The sequence below is a fragment of the Sturnira hondurensis genome, unplaced genomic scaffold, assembly GCF_014824575.4.
Source record: "Sturnira hondurensis isolate 20B ecotype Veracruz unplaced genomic scaffold, ASM1482457v3 Scaffold0001304, whole genome shotgun sequence".
Classification (NCBI taxonomy): domain Eukaryota; kingdom Metazoa; phylum Chordata; class Mammalia; order Chiroptera; family Phyllostomidae; genus Sturnira; species Sturnira hondurensis.
The window spans coordinates 7875871-7897053 of NW_028073935.1; the positions used below are offsets into that span (position 1 = coordinate 7875871).

At 37.2% G+C, this 21183-nt stretch overlaps 1 protein-coding gene across 4 annotated transcripts in view; it reads right to left on the reverse strand.

Moving 5' to 3' along the window:
• Positions 1-1858: 1858 nt before the first annotated feature.
• The window catches only part of LOC119003934 (E3 SUMO-protein ligase RanBP2), a 72097-nt gene continuing 52772 nt past the window's right edge, over positions 1859-21183 (reverse strand). For 3 of the 4 annotated variants that reach the window (XM_037070592.1, XM_037070582.1, XM_037070566.1), the window contains 6 exons: positions 19710-19914; positions 8191-8292; positions 4814-4959; positions 3870-4143; positions 3426-3760; positions 1859-3042 (listed from right to left, as the gene is read on the reverse strand). In XM_037070592.1, the coding sequence (XP_036926487.1) occupies positions 2737-3042; positions 3426-3760; positions 3870-4143; positions 4814-4959; positions 8191-8292; positions 19710-19914 (1368 nt within the window). In that variant the 3' untranslated portion in view covers positions 1859-2736. The remainder of the gene's footprint in view (positions 3043-3425; positions 3761-3869; positions 4144-4813; positions 4960-8190; positions 8293-19709; positions 19915-21183) is intronic. The other variant, XM_037070575.1, reaches the window with a different exon arrangement.

Consider the following 21183-nt stretch of genomic DNA (forward strand, 5'->3'; position numbering starts at 1 on the left):
GGGAGGATGCTCCAACAACTGACCTAACTGGCCAGGGCCTGAGACATGTATATATTTAGTGCGCTTTAAACATAATCAGAATGGCTTTTGCTAACTGTAACATTAAAGACGGGCAAAATCAAGAATGTATCTTACTACAAAGTATAGCCATTTCAAAAACTACCTCTTCACTTTCCTGCCATTGGCTAGTTTCCTGTGGAAGGAAAACTAGCCAATGGCAGGAAAGTGAAGAGGTAGTTTCCTAGTTTCCAGGGTGTTAACAAGCAGTATTAGAGTGTAAGTAAGCTTCCTGGGCATGCTGTTTAAAAATATAACTTTCTCCAGTTATTTGAAGTCAATGCATGGACAGTGCATGTCTGTCAACCTAATTAAGAGACTGAGTTGAGCAACCAAATAACCACTTAATTTCTCTCACTTATACAACTACACTAGTATAATGCTTTACTCTTCTAAATAGTATTCACCAGCATGTCCAGACAACAATTACTAGAGTCTGCATTATATTTAAATTCCCTCAAATGCCAAGTATTTTTGTAAGATCAGTATTTTAACTAGTTTCCTGAAATATATTTAAAGCAATATTCTTTTGCTATAAAGTATTATTAAAGTATACAAATAATGTTTCTTTATATTCTATATTTAAGCAGAATTTAATAAGCCAATATAAAAGCACACTTTTAAAAGACATTAACATGTGCATCTGTGCCACATCAGCAGTTAAATAACAAAGAGAAAGCCTTTTCCTGAATTATGACATTCTTTCTTAAAAATGCCTCCAGGCACTTTTAAGAATTTTTGGAATACCAATACTGGAAAAGGCAGTTTGCTAGTCATTTTTAATCAAGTTTTTGATCAAGGTGTTAGTTTTTAAATCTTTTTAGTTCAAAATTGGAGTGCTTTATGATAGCACTGACTTCTTTGAATAAAAAAAAAAAAGTGCCTTCGCTGGTGTGGATCAGTAGATTGAGTACCAGCCTGCAAATCAAAGGGTGTCAGGTTCAATTCCCAGTCAGGACACATGCCTGGGTTTCCGACAAGGTTCCCAGTAGTGGGGGTACAAGAGGCGACCACACACTGATGCTTCTTTCCCTCTCTTTCTCCTCGCTTTCCCCTCCCTTTAAAGAAAATCTTAAAATAATTAAATAAATAAGCACTTGCCTTTACTTGGATGTTCTAAAATCAGGACAAAGGCATTAGCTGTCCCAACTGAAAAATTCAACACACTTTACAGCAATTTATGCTATGTAAGTTTCCAAAGGGGCCAGTTCTTACTATAAAACATACATGCATGTAGTCCATTGTTCTCTTTAAAGTTCATGTAGATCATCTGATACACTGGAGGAGGTTTATTTCAGTTACCTGGCTTTATGGCCAAATGGATTTAGTGATGGTATTCCATCCTTCATTTCTCACCCAAACGACACATGCCACCCTTCTCAACTAGAGGTAGAACAGGACAGGTACATACTATAGGATAGCGTATTTCCAAATCCCTAAACAACAGGATAAACCCAACTATCTTTTACTAAATATGAGTTCACTGGGAAGAACACAGGAGGGTCAAGGCAAACACTCAGTGATTGGAATGATTAAACTACTTAAGATTTTGTGCTCTAACTTCTTTTTGTAGTTTTATACTGAGCAGGTCGATGAAAACATACCCCCTTTTAGCAGTCTAACTTTTAACACTAACCATTTCCAAGTAAGTTTTCAGTATATATCAAACTTGAAATAAGTCACTTCCTTGGGAGCTCTGGAAATTATGTGGCAAGTTATTTACAGACCTTTAATTGTTCTCACTTTGGTTCTAGAAAGAACAAACAATTAGATGCACAAGTAATAAAATTTTAAAATGGCATGGCTGTTAACAATTGTCACTTTATTTTTGCTACAAAATTCACCAGAAAAAAGTACTGCAACAATCTAGTATAAAGCAAATCTTTAACCAAAGAACATGGTATAGACCTTTTTAAAATAGTCATACTTTATCACAATAACTGTAAGGAAATATGCAAGTTCTATTAAGAACCAAGCTGCAGTTTGAGGTAGTAGAAACAGATGACAAAATTTTTTAAAAATCTAAGGAAATACTCAACTTGTTTGAAATGTAAAAGTTAACTTAACACCTTGAAAGGGCACAAGAAGCTACATATCATTTTAAGAAAAGATACTCTACTTAGAAGTTAACTAACTATACAGGAGGTGCAAGGATTATAGAAGAGCACTTTGGTTACCTCTCTACCATCGTATGGGCTCTACCCCATTCATAATGAGTCTCTATACATAATCGACCACACCGATAAGTTAAAATCACCAAATGTTATTTTCAAATCTAAAAAAAAATTTTTTTCCAAGTTTTGGTCCCTTTATTCAAATGGTAGTATATCCATGCATTAAGTCCAGTATCTTAAAATGAATTAAATTGTTAATATAATATTCTTTCAATGGTATGAGAAGATCTACTGCTTTTAACAAGATTAGTATTATTCCATTTTAATACAGATAGGTCAGGAGTACATAAACACAAGTACACCTGAAATAAACCAGTGTTTAAACTTTTATTTCACACCATGCAAGGTCAATTATAACACATTAAAAAGTGACAACAGCTATAAGCTGCAATTTTACATTTATACTTTTGGAAACCTCCATTTTCATAATTACCATACTGTCATAATAGCTAAGCTTCAATTTAACTGTTTATACAGGTAAAATTTACTAAGAAAAACAATGATTTTATATCTGTCCACATTCTATGATAATAATTCTTCGACTAACAGACCCTTTAGGAGAACCAAATGATTCAATCTTTTTCACAGTATCCATGCCATCTTTAACAAACCCAAATACTACATGCTTAAAGTCCAAATGTTCTGCTTTTTTCAGTGTTATAAAAAACTGAGAATTATTGGTATCTCGGCCTCGATTAGCCATCGATAGTAAGCCAGGACCAGCATGTTTCACTTGAAAATTTTCATCTTCAAATTTATCTCCATAAATGGACCGTCCTCCTGTTCCATCATGTTTGGTGATATCTCCACCCTGAAAAATTTTTTTGATTAATAGAAATCCTGAATAAAGTATTAAAATACACACAGAACTAAAGGATAAGTCCTAAACACCAGACTGCTTGAGAAATGTGGTTTGAAAACTAGGAAATACCCATTTTGAAAGAGGACAAAAATGACAAGAAGTCTTTCTCCCACCCTCAATTTAATAGCAGGTTTAAAGTATTAGAAATTGCAACCACTTTATGTTGACAGTTTTTGTGGGGGTAGAATGTTGGGGTGGCAATACCAACTGTAATGTGTGGAAAAGCTAAAGCAATTTTAAGAAAATTACAAGTGAGGAGAAACACTCAAAATTCTCCAGTTAGTGTGGTATACTTTTTCTAGTCTTTGGGTTGTGATACAGTCAATACTTACTTGGCAAATGAAATCTGGAATTACTCTGTGAAAAATGGAGTTCTTGAAACCAAAACCCTTCTCTCCAGTGCACAACGCTCTAAAATTCTCAGCAGTTTGAGGAACAATGTTTGAAAATAATTCCATGGTTATACGTCCTAGAGGCTCATCATCTGCACATACATCAAAGAACACCACGGGATTTGTCTCCTTTGATAATTCTGCTGTCAGTGATACCTGTCCCTTCTGGAGTTTCAGTAAGTTCTGTTGACAATCCTCAAATTTTTTCTTGAAACAATCAGCCATTTCTTTAGTTTTGAATCTCACTGCAAGCTGTTCCACTTTGGCTTCTCCATCTATTAAACAACAAAAACACAATACAATGACCTCAGTATCAAAATAACTGTTGTATTTGTTATAGATTTTAGCAAAGTCCAAAAACTGCAAAGTAGCATTTGAATGTACCAGCATAATCCGAGGCAGTCCAAACTAAAGCATTGTTCGAAACATTTAAGGGTTTTAATTCCATTGTTTTGGTAATTACATGGTTTGCACACACTTTAAAGACTTGGTCTCTTCTCATTAGGATACGATAGTAATTCTTCAGTGTATGCCAAAGAATCTTAATATCTCCAACACCACGCTCTTTCCACTGACAGACATCTCGATCCCATCTATAAAGTTTGGCTCTCTCTTTAAATACAATTTCTTCATCTTCTTCTCCAGATTTTACTTCTACCTATGACAGATGAAAAATAAAGCTGCTGCTTATAACATATATTCACAATTTCCAAAGATTCAAATTCCTAAAAATATTCTCTTTGTAATGACATTGACAGAATTTAAATTATAGTATCAAAATAAATGGTAATATCCTAGAGCTAAAATACATCGGATTTAGGTAAGGCAGAAAAGACCTGATTTGTCATTAAACATTTTTCCTTTATATAGTAATCTTCCTTTTGAAAATTATATTCTAAGAAGAGTTTTCAAAAAGTTGTTCAAGAGAAATATTTACTACTGCTTCAAGTTAAAAACTGACCAAGTAACTTGTCTAAAACAACATTCTTGTCCTGAATATGCAGTTTATTTTTATAGACAGTTTAGCAAGTATGATATAGAGTAGGTATTTTTGCACCCAGAATTATGTTACAAACATGAACATGATGTTCTAACAAAGACAAATTAGCTCTTCCCAATAATTTCATATATAATATGACAAACAACATTTATATATAAATTTTGAAAAGTAGACAATTTTACTTAAAGGCTGAACTTCTAAAAAATAAAGAGCTTTCATTTGAAATTGTAAATATTCTAAAAGAAATGCAAAAAGGGTAGCCCTACAACTCAAGTTTTAAACCTAAAATGTGAAGTTATCAGTAAGAGTTTCATTCTTTAATATTTACCTCTGGTAATGACACTATTGGTTCAAAATGGATATCTTCATTATAAACTACTTCTTCATCACTACCATCTTCTTCTTCACCAACTTTACTGGTTGACTGTGTTCCAAACACAGTTGCTCCAGTATTTGCCCACTTGAAATTTTTATCTGATGAATAAATCAGAATATTTAAACAGTGGTATCTGTTTTTATAAGTTTTCAATCCTCCAGTTACATTACTTCATCAATGCATCAAATATACAATGATGTGACATATACTTCTGGTTATAAAGTTTAAAATGATATAATTATATAAAGTTAACCCCTGTAATGAGTACACAGTATATTTAGTACTGTTTACGCTTGGATATACCAAGATTACATCATTTGACCCTTAGGTAAACTTCATGATACTAAACCACATAAGGACTTTCAAGTAATGAAGCACGTTCTTAAAAGTACATACCTTGGAGTTCTCAAAACTTAGCTCAGCTCCAAAGGTAGTTTATTTTACAAAATATTTTATTACATGAGAAAAATAGCTTTGAGCCTAAAAATGTCCTCAAAGAGTCCAAATATGCTACTTCTAAATTAGTCAAAGCAGCCTAAAATTATGTTTATAACTTCTCTACCTCAACTTCTTGAAGTAACTACTGTTGGAGCTTAGATTTCTCTGCCAGGCCTTGGGAAAAGTTCACTAACTCCAACTATCCTCAAGGGATACTAGACTGTGAGGAATGAAAAGGATCCTCATCCCCACGCAGAACAAAAACTACCACTCTCTTTCCCTAATACCTTGGAGAGGTAAAAACTAAAGTCCTTCATCATGATCTCAAAAGAGATGACCCAGCCTGCTATTACATTCTCCACTAACTCAGGAAGGAAACCACGCTTAATTTTCCATCATTTGCTAATCAGAATTACCTACTTACAGAACCCTACATCTGGTGCTAAAAACACATAAAGCAAAAAAAAAGGTAACATTTTAAAAGTTGACACAGTGAAAAAAGGACAAAATAAATAACTAAACCAGTAACCCCTGAGCCAGATTTAATAAGGAGGGAAAAAAACTAACAAGAGAGACAAAAATCCTTACAATACTGCAAACAAATTCAAGTATTTGTGTGGGGATTTCCTGAGAATAGTAACCAAGGATCTAGGTAATACTCAGGTTTAGGGATCAAAAATAACTGACTTAGGACCTCCCAGGCAGAGAAACGTTAAAAATTATCCCAAATACCCTTGGAGGGTATGGCAAAAAATCTCAAAATTCCTCTAATGCAATGGTTCTTAATGCTGGGTATATAACAGAATCACACCAAGAACTTGTGTAAAATACCAATCTCTGTGGTACCATTCTCAAGGAACCCAATATAACTATCAGGTAGTTTGGGGAATTTGTTTAAGTTTCTAGGAAATCATAATAGGAAGGCAGAAGATGAAAACCACTAATCACCTTCTTGGGACCTAGAGGAAGAATTCATAAGGCAAAGTATAACAATAACCATTTCAATAATCAGTATCAATTTCATAACAGTCTAGGTAATAGTACCTAGGAGGCTTCCACTACATGTCCAGGTTTAATGAAAATACTACTAAATCTGAAGGAAACATGATAAAATGGCAATCATTGACCAAGGCAGCAATAGCTAAGCAAGTGTTTCTTATTATTCTCTTAGTTACCATATGAACTAATACACATCATAAATGAAATGGTTATACACCTGTGTGAATAGGACTTTCAGAAGAAAATTAACAGAAAAAGTAACAAAATTAAAAATAACAAAAGTAACCACCACAGAAATAGTATGTTTAAGAAAAGAATTTTAAAAAATAAACAACAAAAACAAAAATTCTAAGATAAAAAAAGTCCAATCAATACTAGGAACAACTTAAAAAAAAAGACACATGATAGTGAAGCTTATAAATTCTTTAAAAAAAAAAGTCCTACAAGCCCTTAATGAAAAAGGAAAGATTAAATTCTAAATTATTAAGAAATTTACAAATGTTTGAAGATTTCCTTTGAAAACCTATGGGATACAAAGAAAATTGATTCCAGGGTATTTATGGTTTCAAATACTCTTTTGTACTTCTTGTCACAATCTTACTAAATAAAGAAAGCAGTCAATACAAAAAAGTAACAAGAATTTAAAGAAAAGCAAAGGCAAAATCTGAAGATGATTAAAAAACACAAATAAAAAAAGAACTGATAAAACCAAAAGCTACTTCTCTGAGATACAAAGCCCAAATGTCTGTCAGATCTAACAACAAATAAAATTAAGAAATGTAGTTTTCAAAAGGTTGAATATTCTCACTGAAAAATAACAAGTGGTGGTAAGAAGTAGTGTCAGTGGGTGAGGCTTAAAGCATGCCTCTATGATGAAATTTGAGTCTTGCTTATTTCACACTTGGTAGAGTATTGATATGGTACTATAACAAGCAACCTAGCATACCAATTTTTACTTGCTATTATTTTGTGGAGAATTGTACCCACTATACCACTGTATTTATTGATTTATTATCCTGTGATTTCAGGTTACTTAATAAATTAAAACAAAAATAAAGCAAACTGACATCCATGAAGTAATAAATGCCAACATAACATAATAGCTGAAGGCAATTCTTAAAAGTGTTATATGACATGTGTTTTCTTAAGTGCCAGGAGGTGTAAAACAAGTGTAAATATATGACAGGGTAGAACAGTATTTCTGAATTAGATTTAGTCATGTAAGTATATATCTTCAATGAAATTTATTCCACAAATCATACATTTTATACAAGAACAATGATTAAGAATGGGAAAATATAACATGCCAAAAACTTAAAACAAGGAAATGGGTTTTCTACAAAAATCAGTAAAATGGAGAAAAAAGGAAAAGAGAGGAAGAGAAAGGGAAAAGGCAAAAGAGAAAGAGAAGCCACTAAAAAAGACAGGAAAGCTGATCAATTACAAGTTTAGTACAATAAATTAGCACGGACCTTTAATTAAAATATAATCAAGGATGTTGCAAAAATAGAAAGGTACAAAATAATCTCCTTAAAAAAGTACAGGTGCATAAATCTTGCAATATTAACCAATCAAATCTAAAAATACAACTAAAAGAACAATGTATCAAAATCAAGGTTTTTCCAAACTGGAAAGGTTCTGCATTTCAAGAAGGGAAGGACTATCAGCATCATGTACATACAATTAAGAGAAAATTCTTATAATTACAGTAATAAACGTCACAAATAAAAGAAAATACAGAATCCCTTCCTTACTAAAAACACTAAATGAACTGGAGGGGGGGAATGGGGGAAGAAATGTCCAACTTAGTTACAACACTATGGCAAAAGACTAGTTTCAGTTGTGCTTAAATTCTGTACCATAATCATTAAAATCCTTTCGCCTAATCTTACCTTTGGAACCAAAAGCAAAATCCCCAGAATTACTGGAAGCCAAGTCTGCAAATGATAGCCCTGTGCTGCTTCCAAATCCAAATGAAACCGTTTTGCTTTCCACTGGCAAAAGTAAAAGATAATTTAATATTTCATTTAATATACATTAAATATCAAAGTTTTCTCGAGGACCCAGAGCCAATGGGCATAGAATCTTCTTTACTACTGCAGGGTTTGGGGGGTGGATGTGGCACACTTATCTTCAGGTTATTTCTCTGAAGAAAAGTTACAAAATTCAGACAATTCTGAGCTTCTTCAGAATTTCTACGTCTACAGATATTATTCTCAATGCACACTACACCCAAACCATGCCAAATATACTTTTTAAAAAATGTAATGTAGATCTATACTACAAGAGATATAAAAGCATAAAGTTCCAGCTTAATACTGTCTTCCATATCTAAAACAAAGGCAGAATTTTAGGAAATATGTTTATAAGGAATTTCTGTGTTCTCTATTATAAATGATAAGCTCATAAAACTTGGATTTTTAAAAACTATTTGGTCTTCAAGAGTTTCGGGGTCTAACCTTAATTCTTCCAGAGTGCAGCTGCATGATCTGTTAATTACTCTGCTTTACTTTCCCCATCTGAAAATGTGATTTTAGGTCTGAAGTACCTTACTCTTCATAACACTTACTCTTCTAGCACTTTAAAACTCCAAAGTGCCTAAACATGTAATATTTGTAACTTATTCAGGAACCACTTTGAAAAAGTTAGGTAACACAGAAAATGTATACATATAAAAGCAACACAATTTTAAAGCAGTCTCCTCTCCTAACAGCAAATGAAATGAAAAAGGGGTAAAGCATATTAAATATTGATTACTATAACCAAATACTTGATTTAATTTAACTTAAAAAAGAAAGACATTTAAAAACAGCTGACTTTTGAACAACATGTGGAATTAGGGGAACCAACTCCCTAAACACAATTAAAAATGCACAAATAACATGTGATTTCCCCCAAAACTTAACTATTAATTGCCAGCTGTTGCCCAGAAGTTGATGAATACATATTTTGTATGATACATGTATTGTATACCACATTCTTAAAATAAAGTAAGCTAGAGAAAGGAAGATGTTAAGAGAATCATAAGGCTGGAAGATGGCGGCAAGGTAGGTGAGAGCTGAACCCACTTGCTCATACACCCAACTGGGACACCTAGCCAATCTTCAGAAGAACAGAGTGAACAGCCAACAGGATCATAGCTCATGTGAAGTTTGGAAGCCAAAGGTTGCAGAGGACTTTTAAAAACTGACAGCAAGGAGATTTTGTAGGCTGACCAGGAGACCCCTAGGCTGTGCGATGGAGATCCCCCACTGTCAAAGGAGCTTTGGAGAGCCAAATCAATGATCGTAACTTAGCTGCTCCCTCCCCTTCCAGAGCAGGGAAGTCACTGTCTCCTGCCAGGAGAGACCTGGGTGCTTAAAACTCGATGAGGGAACAGATGCAGTAAGAGACACACAGCCAGAGGCATATCCCAGCTGGGAATGTTGTTGGCTGGGGCAGTACGAGAGAAATTGGGGAGCTAGGTGACACCTAGAGATGGGAAAAGAAATGGGCCTCAATTGGCCATGACCCAGATAGTCGCTGGACGGGTCAGAGTTGGTTTGTGTGGAAAACTGGGAGCTTGTTAGACCAGCTAGCTGCAGGGAATGCACTCAAAATAGGCTCTCTGCCACTGTGCACGCAAGGACCACTGGAGCATAGCTCCCTGGCCACCAAAGAGGGAAGGGGGACCTCACAAATTGATCAAAGCGGGGAACCAGGGGCTCAGGAGATAGCAGGGTCCAGAGAGATTTATTTCAGTAACAAAACTAAACTGCACTGAAGGGACTTCACACAGGAGCAATGCCCAGGCCAACGAAGGGAGGACAATTTACACCCACTTAGTGCACCTCAGGGTCTAATCAAAGGGTTGCACAACAAGGTGGATTACAGGTGCCTGCCTGGCAAAGGTGCACTGAGTAGACAGCACGGGCCCCACAGTGCTATCAGGGCATGGGCTGGAAACTGGGCACCTGTGAATATTGTAGCCCAGATTGAGCCCCCAACCTCACTGAACAACAGGGAAGGAAAAAAACAGCCCCGCCTCCCTCTGCCTACAGCATCCAGGAAAACCAGCAAAACCCCCATGGCAGGTTTAAAGTCAGCAGGAGACTTTGCCCCTTTTTTTTTCCCAACTGTTAAGACAAGAAGACCTGGAGCTGCGAAAACAGATCCAGAAAGAATTCAGAAGGCTAACACCAACAGCTGCAACAAATTTCATAATTTGCAACTTTCCTTCAGAAGTAGCACTTTATTCTTTTTGTTATTTTTATTATTTTATTTTTTATTTCTATTCTTTCCATTTAGTTTTTCTTTGTCTGATTTCATTGTTCAATTAGTTTTATTTGTTCCCCTTTTATCTTTCACTTATAGATTTTGTTATTATTTTTATTTATATTCCTTCTGTTTAGTTTTCTTTGTTTGATTTCATTATTTGACTGGTTTTCTTTGTTCTCCCTTTCATATTTCATTTTACTTTCTCTTCCTTCATTTCATTCATAGTCCAATAACACACTACTCTTGCTCTTTCACTTTTTATTCTTTTTACTCAGATCATATATTTCTTTCCATTTTATTGTTGTTCCAATTCCCACACAGCACCTCATCCTGGTCTTGGTCCATTTCACTACCTTCCTGAGCTTTATTACTGTTTTAGTTAATTTTATCCTCTCATACAATATGCCAAGTTTCTAGCACTTTACTCTCACTATATCTCACCACCTAACGTACCATAAGCATTCAGCTTTATGGAGTCAGCTCACATTCTTTTTCCCCTGTAATAAGAGTCTTATCTTGGACTTCCGCCAAGATGAAGGCATAGGTGGAAACACTGTGCCTTCTCCCGCAACCAAGTTTGGATACAACAAAAGTTTTGGAGAACTAAGACACACCCAGAGGCCAGAAAACCGAATTATACGGAAGTCCGAACTACAAACCGTTCAACGGGGACGGTAAGAGAGGCAGAGCCAGCAGTGGATCAGAGTCGGGAAGGACAGACCTAGGAGTGCAGGCAGCCCGGACCTAGTCGGGGTGTGGGGCAGACTGACCAAGGTCGCACATTCACGCACAGTGAGACGGACCATGCAGGCCCCAGGGGGCGAACCCAGTGGTGGAGTGCTGACAGCGGTGGCACACTCACGTGCAGTGGACCGGGGCGCGTGGCCCTGGTGACAGTGGTGGCTGCGGTGCTCGTGGGGGTCGCGGCTGCGGGTGCCGGAGGGAAGCCATTGTTCCTCTTTGACCCCGCCCCCACATACAATGTCACAACCCAGCGACTTAGTTGCCCTGTTCTAGTGAAAACCTAGGGCTCCGATCCTGCTACTTAACAGGCACGAACAGCCCGAAGGATGGTGCAAGAAGAACTCAAAGTCCCAGAGCCAATAACTCTAAGCGACCAACAGATTGCCAGGCTCTCAGAAGCCCAATTTAAAACACTATTTATCAGGATGCTCACAGAATTGGTAGAGTACAGTCACAAATTGGAGGAACATATGAAGGCTAAACTAATTGAAATGAAGGGAGATGCACAGGAAACCAATAGCGATGGAAAGGAAAATGGGACTCAAATCAATGGAATGGACCAGAAGGAAGAACGAAACATCTGACCAGAAAGGAATGAAGAAATGAGAATTCAAAAAAATGAGGAGAGGCTTAGGAACCTCCAAGACATCTTTAAACGTTCCAACATCCAAATTATAGGGGTACCAGAAGGGGGAAAGAAACAGCCACGAGTGGAAAATGTATTTGAACAAATAATAAAGGAGAACTTCCCCAGTCTGGCAAAGGAAATAGACTTCCAGGAAATCCAGGAAGCTCAGAGAGTGCCAAAGAAGTTGGACCCAAGAAGGAACACACCAAGGCACATCATCATTACATTAGCCAAGACTAAAATGAAGGAGAGAATCCTAGAAGCAGCAAGGGATAAGGGGACAGTCACCTACAAAGGAGTACCCATCAGACTGTCAGCGGATTTCTCAAAAGAGACCTTACAGGCAAGAAGGGGCTGGGAAGAAGTATTCCAACCCATGAAATCCAAAGACCTACAGTCAAGATTGCTTTATCCAGCAAAACTTTCATTTAGAATGGAAGGACAGATAAAGTGCTTCTCAGACAAGGTCAAGTTCAAGGAGTTCATCATCAACAAGCCCTTAGTATATGAAATGCTAACGGGACTTATATAAGAAAGAGATGATGAAAAATATCAACAGTGAAAGGACAGCAAACACACATGTATTAACAACCACACCTAAAACAAAAGCAAACCAAGAGGACAGCTAGATCAGGAGTGGAATCATAGAAATGAAGAACACATGGAGGGTTAGAAACAGGGGGGTGGGAGTGGGAGAAGGGGGGAGAAGGCACAGAAAATAGCATAGATGGTAGGTAGAAAATAGATAGGGGGGAGGGCGAGAATAGTGGGGGAAATATAGAATCTAAAGAAGTTGAGACATGTGGTTATAAACTAAGGGAGGAGAAGGGTGGGGGAGGGAGTGTGCGGGTGGAGGGGAATGAAGGGGGGAATAGAACAACTGTAATGGTATAATCAATAAACTATATTTAAAAAAAAGAGTCTTATCTTTTTCACCTTTTATAGAAAGTGGCTTAGTTGGGTGAACATCACGGTTATTGCTGTACTTCTCCAAAGGATCTCCTATCTGTTCTCTACTTGGTAGTACTTTAAGTCCCATAGAATACTCTCCCTCTGTCTTATTCCTTTTCACCTTCACTCTGCCCTGGATAAGACAAAGCGGGAGTTGTAAATACCAGTAAATCCACTGGAGGGGAAAACCCACCAAAAAAGGAGCCGACAAGAAAAGGACAAGTACAACAAGAGAGACCACACAAATGGAAGAAAGGGCAACCCTAAAGAGCATCCAGATAAGATCAAAGAGACTGTGCCACTGAGCCCCACAGAACTCCTATCACAGAAATACAGCAGGAAAAGAAAAGTCAATGGGAATCACAGAAACAAAAAGAGGAGTCATCTAAAATGGGGAGACAAAAAAAGGACCTGCAATCAAAAGGACAGAAAACACCCCAGTAAATGAGCTAAATGAAATGGAGGCAAGCATATTATCAGATACAGAATTCCAAACACTGGTTATAAGGATGCTCAAGGAATTCAATGACAACTATAAAGGAACTGGGTGGGAAAGAGTATGAAAGAGTATGAAAAAGGAAATAGAAACTATAAAAAGAACCAGGAAGACATCAAGAATACAATTTCTGAAGTGAAAAAAAAATACACTACAGGACTTAACAAACTGGTCAGATGAAGCAGAGGTCAAATTAGTGAGCTCCAGCTCACTAGGTATGAAAGAAATACCCAGGAAGAGCAGCTATACAAATCAATACTCAAGAAATATGAAGGCAACTTAGGGGAATTACAAGGCAACATGAAATACAGCGTTCAAATCATAGGAATACCAGAAGGAGAAGAAAGAAGCAAGAGACAGAAATCCTGTTTGAAAAAAATAATGACAGAAATTTCCCAAACCTGGAGAGGGGAAAAGGCAAGAACGTTCAGGAAGCATAGAGCGTCCCAATCAAGATCAACCCAAACAGGCCTATAATCTAAGACATACCATAATGAAAATGCCAAGTTTAAAACACAAAGAAAGAGCTTTAAAAGCAACAAAGGAGAAACAAGAAGTAACATACAAGAAAACTCCGAGTTGGCTAGCAACAGATTTCTCAACAGAAACACTACAAACCAGAAGGGAATGTTAAGAAATATTCCAAGTAATGAAAAGCAAGGGCCTGCAACCAAGACTACTCTACCCAGCGAGGCCCTCAATTGAAATGTAGGGCAAAATAAGGAGTTTCCCAGACAAAAGAAGGCTGAAAGAATAAAGTTCCATGAAAGCAGCACTGCAAGATATGCTAAAGAGACTGCTTTAAGAAGAGAAAGAAAAGGAGAGAGACAGGAACACAGGTACAAAGTGGGAAAAATAAATAAGTACCTATCAATAATAAGTTTAAATGTAAATGGATTAAATGCTCCAATCAAAAGACATAGGGTGGTTCTGGCCAAGATGGAGACATGGGTAGAAACCCTTCACTTCATCGCACAGCACAACCAAAAGGAGGCTAGCACCCAATCTAAAAACAGTAAGCAACTAGATGTGTCAGAAAATCAAAATGCATGGAACTCCAACAACCAAAATTAAAGGAACATTCACCAGACTGGTAGAAGGGACAGAGACAGGCAGTCAGGTGGGTGGAGAGGACATAGAGCAAAGCAGTACTGCACAGACGAGACCTGGCTGGTAGAGAGGACTCACACAAGGCAGTGGACTATGTAGGTAATGCAGGGATAGCTGAACGAGAAACTAAAGACTCAAGCTAGCTATCGTTACACACACACACACACACACACACACACACACACACACGGACATATAGAGAGCCTTTCATCCCAAAGGAGCTAAATACACATTCTTTTTAAATACACATGGAATATTTTCCATGATAGACCACATGATAACACATAAAACAGGTCTCTACAAATTCAGGAAAATTGAAATCATATTAAGCATTTTCTCCGACCATAAGGGCCTGAAACTAGAAACCAATCTCAAGGAAAAAACTCAAAAACATTCTTATTCATGAAGATTTGACAGCATGCTATTAAACAATGAATGGGTGAATAATGAGAACAAGAAAATAATCAAAGAGATTCTGGAAACAAATGAAAATGAACCCAAAACAGCTCACAGCAAAGGCAATCCTGAGAGGGAAGGTCATGGTGATACAGGCTTATGTAAAAAAGACATTACATTTTTCAAATAAGCCACCTAACCCTACATCTACAAGAAATGGAGGAAAAACAACAAACAAAGCCCAGAGCGAGTACAAGGAAGGAAATAACCAAATTCAGAGCAGAATTAAACAACACTGAGACTAAAACAACAATTACAAGGATCAATAGACCAGAAGCTGGTTTTTTGAAAAGATAAACAAAATTGACAAGCCTTTAAGCAAACTCATCAAGAAAAAATAGAAAGGATGCAATAACTAAAATCAGAAGTGAAAGAAGAGAGATAACAACTGATCTATAATATAATGGATTGTGGAAATTACAACAAAGAACTATATACCAATAAATTTGAAAACCTGGGTGAAATGGACAAATTTCTAGAAAAATACAATCTTCCAAAAATAGATGAAGCAGAAGCAAAACACCTGAACAGACAGAAAACAAGTGATGAAATCAAAGCAGTAATCAAAACCTCCCTGCACACTAAAGCACTGGACCAGTCAGTTTAATGAGAGAATTTTACAAAACATTTTAGGAAGACCTAACCCCTACCTATCCTTCTAAGACTATTCAAAAAAAAAAAAAAAGAAATGATAAAAGACTCCCAAACTCTTTGTATGAAGCCAATATCACCGTAATCTCAAAACCAGAAAAAGAAAAAGACACAACAAAGACAACTACAAGCCTATACTGCTGATGAACATAGGTGCTAAAATATTCTACAAAATCTTGGCAAACCATATCCAGCAATACATTAAAAAGATCATACACCATGATAAAGTGGGATTCATCCCAGAGATGAAAGGTTGGTACAATATTCATGAGTCAATAAATGAAATACATCACAAAAACAAAAGGAAAGAAAAAATCACAAGATCAAATCAACAGATGCAGTAAAAGCATTTGATAAAGTACAGCACCCATTTGTGACAAAAACACTCAGCAAAGTGGGAGTAGGGGAAGCATATTTCACCATAATAAAGGCCACATACTAGAAATCTATAGCCAACTTCATACATGACAGGCAAAAAGTACAAGCTTTCCCACTAACATCAGCAACATGACAAGGATGTCTTTGTCATTACTCCTATTCAACATAGTATTGGAAGTTCTAGCCACAGCACTGAGACAAGAAAAAATAAAAGGCACCCAAATTGGAAAGAAGGGTGTAATACTGTCACTGTTTGCAGATGACATGATAGTGCACATAGAAAACCCTATGGGGGCAACTTTCTATGTACAGTGACATAGAAAGTCCTCCGCAAAGTCCCCCGGGCCCCGTCTGCCACAGATGAAAGTAACACTACCAAGACATGATTTGCTTGGGGAGGGGAGGTGGCCAATCTTTCAGAGGAGAAAGGCCAAGAGCCCCTTCCTCACTGGCTTTTATTGGATTGTAATACATAAGAATACAGGTGGTAAAGATCAAAAAGTAGATAACATTTCAAAGAAATCTGAGGGCTTAGTCTGAGTCAATGTGTCAGGTAAGAGGACTGCAAAAATTTTGGAAGACACATTCATTTCCTGCTCGGACCCTTATCATATGAATGAAAGCACTCTGAGCAAAGCAGGCTTCACAGGACTTTAGGAACTCTTTCTTATGCCGATCACCCCAGATCCCGCTCAAGCCAGCAAGGGGCTACAAAGCATCCCCCACCATAGGTTTTAGGCTTAAGTGGATAGAGCCAGGAAGGGCTTCTCCCAGACAAAAATGAGGATTCAGGTTCTATCAGAATAGACGGGGGGCGAGGGTCCATCACTCCCTCTTTGTTGCAATCCCCCGAATCTTTCCATGATGGCCTCCCAAGCGATCATGTCTGGCTTAGGTTGCCCCTCCTCTGAGGGGTCGTACCTGTCTCTGACTAACCGACCAGGCGTTGGGGGCAGGGAAGGAAGCAGAAGCAGCACTGCTGCCAAAGATAAGCTTTGCCTCCTTAGTGGCTTGCATTCCGGAGGTCGCTCACTCATCCTTAGCCATGGTGGGCAGGTACAATTCCTAAAACCAGGCAGAGCGGTTCCCAACAAAACCCTACAGACTCCACCAAAAAACTACTCCTTCTAATAAGTGAATTTGGCAAAACAGTGGGATACAAAGTCAATATTCAGAAATCTAAGGCATGTCTGTACACCAATAACAAAATATCAGAAACAGAAATCAGGAAAAAAAAACATTTGCTATATAGCAACAAGTAAAATAAAGTACCTAGAAATAAACCTAACCAAGGAGGTAAAAGACCTGTACTCAGAAAACTACATAGCACTGAAGAAATTGAGGAAAACAGAAACAAATGGAAGCATAGACTACGTTCATGAATTGGCAGAACATGATCAAAATGTCCATACTACCCAAAACAAATTATTCAGTCAATAGAATCCCTATTAAAATACCAATGACATATTTCATAGATGTAGAACAAACATTTCAGAAATGTATATGGATCCATAAATGACCCTGAATAGCTTCAGCAATTTTGAGAAAGAAGAACAAAGCTCGAGGCATCACAATATCTGATATCAAACTGTATTACAAGGCTACTATAATCAGAACAGTCTGGTATTGGCATCAGAACAGACACACAGATCAATGGAATAGAGTAAGGAGCCCAGAAACAAACCCAAATCTCTATGGTCAATTAATTTTCCACAAAGAGGGAAGAAGCATAAATGGAGTAAAAGTACTCTGTTCAAAAATGCTGATGGGAAAGCAGGACATTGCAAAAAAATTAAACTCAACCATCAACTTACACCACACACAAAAATTAACTCAAGGTGTAGAAAAGACCTAAATATAAGTCACAACACTATAAAAAGTCCTACAGAACACAGGCAGGAAAATATCAGATATTCCACACAATATTTTTACCAACATGTCCACTCAAGCAAGGAACACAAAGGAAAAAATAAACATATGGGACTTCATTAAAAAAAAAAACTGCACGCTGAAGAAAACATAAGCAAAATGAAAAGGGAACCAACCATACAGGGAAATATATTTGCAAATGACACCTTGGACAAGGTTTGGTCTCCAAAATATATTATAAAGAACTCACATAACTCCACTCCAGGAAGACAAAAAAAAAAACAATTAAAAAGGGGCCGAAGGACCGGAACAGACACTTCTCCGAGGAGGACATACAAAGAGCCCACATATATAGGAAAGTATGGTCAGCATCACTACCCATCAGAGAGATGCAATTTAAAACCAAAATGAGATACCACTTCAGAATGGTCAGAATGGCCATCATAAACAAATCAACAACGAAACAAGTTCTGGTGAGGTTGTGGAGAAAATGGAACTCTAGTGCACTATTGGTGGAAATGCAGGCTTGTGCAACTACTGTGGAAAACAGTATGGAATTTCCTCAGAAAACTAAAAATGGAACTGCCTTTTTACCCGGCAATTATACTGCTGGGATTATACCCTAAAAAACCTGAAACACCAATTCTAAAGAACCTATACACTTCAATGTTCACGGCAGCACAAATTACAATAGCCAAATGTTGGAAGCCACTTCAGTGCCCATCAGTAAATAAGTGGATTAAAAAAGGATGGCATAATCACACAATGGACTCCTATACAGTAGAAAGAACTCCAACACTTTGTGACGGCATGGGTGGATGTGGAGAGCATTATGCTAAGTGAAATAAGCCAGGGAGAGAAAGACAAGTATCGTATGATTTCACTTATAGGTGGAACCTAATCAGTAAAACAAGCAAGCAAACAAATATAACCAGAGACACTGAAATTAAGAACAATCTGACAGCAACCAGAGGGAGGGTGGGGGAGGGTAATGGGGGGAAAATCAGAAGGGTCGTCAAGGCACATGTATAAAGGACACAAGGATATGGTCAAAGCTTGGGAGGATCGAGGGTGCAAGGAGGGGAAGGGTGGTATGGGGGAAGTGGTGGGTGAAAATGGAGACAACTGTACTTGAACAACAATTTAAAAAATCATAGGATAGAGAAAGTACACTTTCAGCTCTTAGTGAAAAGAACCTGCATATAAGCCCAGAGATTTTGGTATTTCCAGGGCAGGATGCAGGGAATCCTGGAACCATTCCCCCACTGATACAGAGGGATGACTGATTATCTATCTACCTACCTACCTACCTACTTATTTATCTAGCTATACACATACACACACACAGGTGAAAAAACTGTATGTATAGGGTTCAGTATCATCTGCAGTTTCAGGCATCCACTACAGTGCTTGTAACATACCGCTGTGAATAAGAGTGGCACTACAAATGAAAATCCGATCACAAAGAAAATTTCCATGAAAGCACAATTGTATCTTATGCCCCTTTATATACTTCAAAATTTGTTTTAAGAAAGGGATTGTCACCCTGTCTGGTGTGGCTCGGTGGATTGGGCGCAGGCCCGAGAACCAGAGGATCGCGGTTTGGTTCCCGGTTGGGGCACATGCCTGGGTTGTGGGCCGGTTCCCAGTGGGGAGCCCACGGGAGGCAACCATACATTGATGATCTGATGTTCTCTCCCTCTCTCCTTCCCTTCCCCTCTAGAGATAAATAAATAAAATCTTTAAAAAAAAAAAAAAAAAGAAAGGGATTGTCTAGGATCTACATTTAAAAGTCTATCTTTTCAATCATACAGATGTACTTTATATTAATGTATACGTAGAAGATTTTAAAAACATATATCAAATTTTACCTTCGTTTGTAGAATCTGCATCATGTTCCTTTCTAGTAGACAAATCTACAGGTTTGTCCACAGTTCCAGACAAAACAGATGGTGAACCAATAAATTTGGTAATAAAATCAGGCTCTTCATATTTACATAAAAATGGTACAGTCACTTTAGCCCCACCTGTACACACATTGTCAGTTGTGCTGGTCATTTCCTCATTCCAGGATTTCTGCAAAGTAGTAGTAATAAGAAACTCCCATTAAATACTGATTGACAAAAAGGATCACATAACTTACTTTAAAATAAAGTGAGGACTTGGAGTTCTAGATAAAATGGAGTAGCACACTTCACCTCATCTCTCTTATTCCACACTCCATCCTATCTCTCCCAATACCTACAACCAACCTTAGCTTCAACAGATAAAGCAATTAGAAGAAGCCTGTGAAAGTAGATGAAAGCAGGAAGATTAAACCTTGAGGGAAAATCTGGTGGTGAGAACATTGTGGGAGGTTTTCAGCACTGCTCCTAATATCCCAGCAGGGTGCTAGAATAGCCCAGAAAATTGGAGCTGCCCATAGCAAAGATGGAAAGAGTCCCAAGAAAAACCAACTCTCTCACTAGGGGGTGAGGGGATGTCATAAAATTATTCCCGTGTTGAATGACAGACTTTAAAGAAGCTATCACAAAAAACCTTCAAAAGGTGAGGACAAATACTCTTAAAGCAAATAAGACAGAAGTTCTGAGCAAAAAATAGAAGGTATAAAAAATCAAATGGGAATTTTACAATGTAAAATATAGTAACAGAAATTTTAAAATTTATAGCAGAAAATATAGGGGCAGGGAAAAGCAGGTTTAGAGTTGTTGGTATGGAAAAAACAGATGATTATTAGAATAGCTTTATTAACTCAGAAGAAAATCACAATGGCACAGTGCACTTAAGGGTACATACAATCTCGGAAGTGATCAAATTGCTGACCTTCATTATTTACATGTTCTTGTAATCTTTGAAAAATCACTAAACAAACCTGAATTTCAATGACCTGCTTGGTTAGCCCCACTACTTCATGAGGTGGTTTAATGAAAACCTAATTTTGCCCACCCCTGTATATACCTCTTAAAACTCACATGGTCAACATTTATTGAGGAAAATCAGAACCTGGGCCATAAAACACAGCTCAACAAAATCAAAAACAAAAATCATACAAAGTATACTCTCATTTGATAATAGAATTAAACTAGAAATTAACAAATATAGCTAGAAAAATCCTAAAATATTTAAATACCACTTTTAAATAATACGTGTCAAAATTTCAAAACCAATTAAAAATATTTTGAAGTAAATAAAAATTAAACTACAACTTATCAAAATCTATGAAATGCAGCAAGAGCAAGGAAGAAAGAATGCTATAGTACTAAATACATATAGAAAAGATCTGAAGTCAATAAATGTCCACCATCAGAAACTATACAAAGATCAAACCTAAAGCAAGAAGAAATA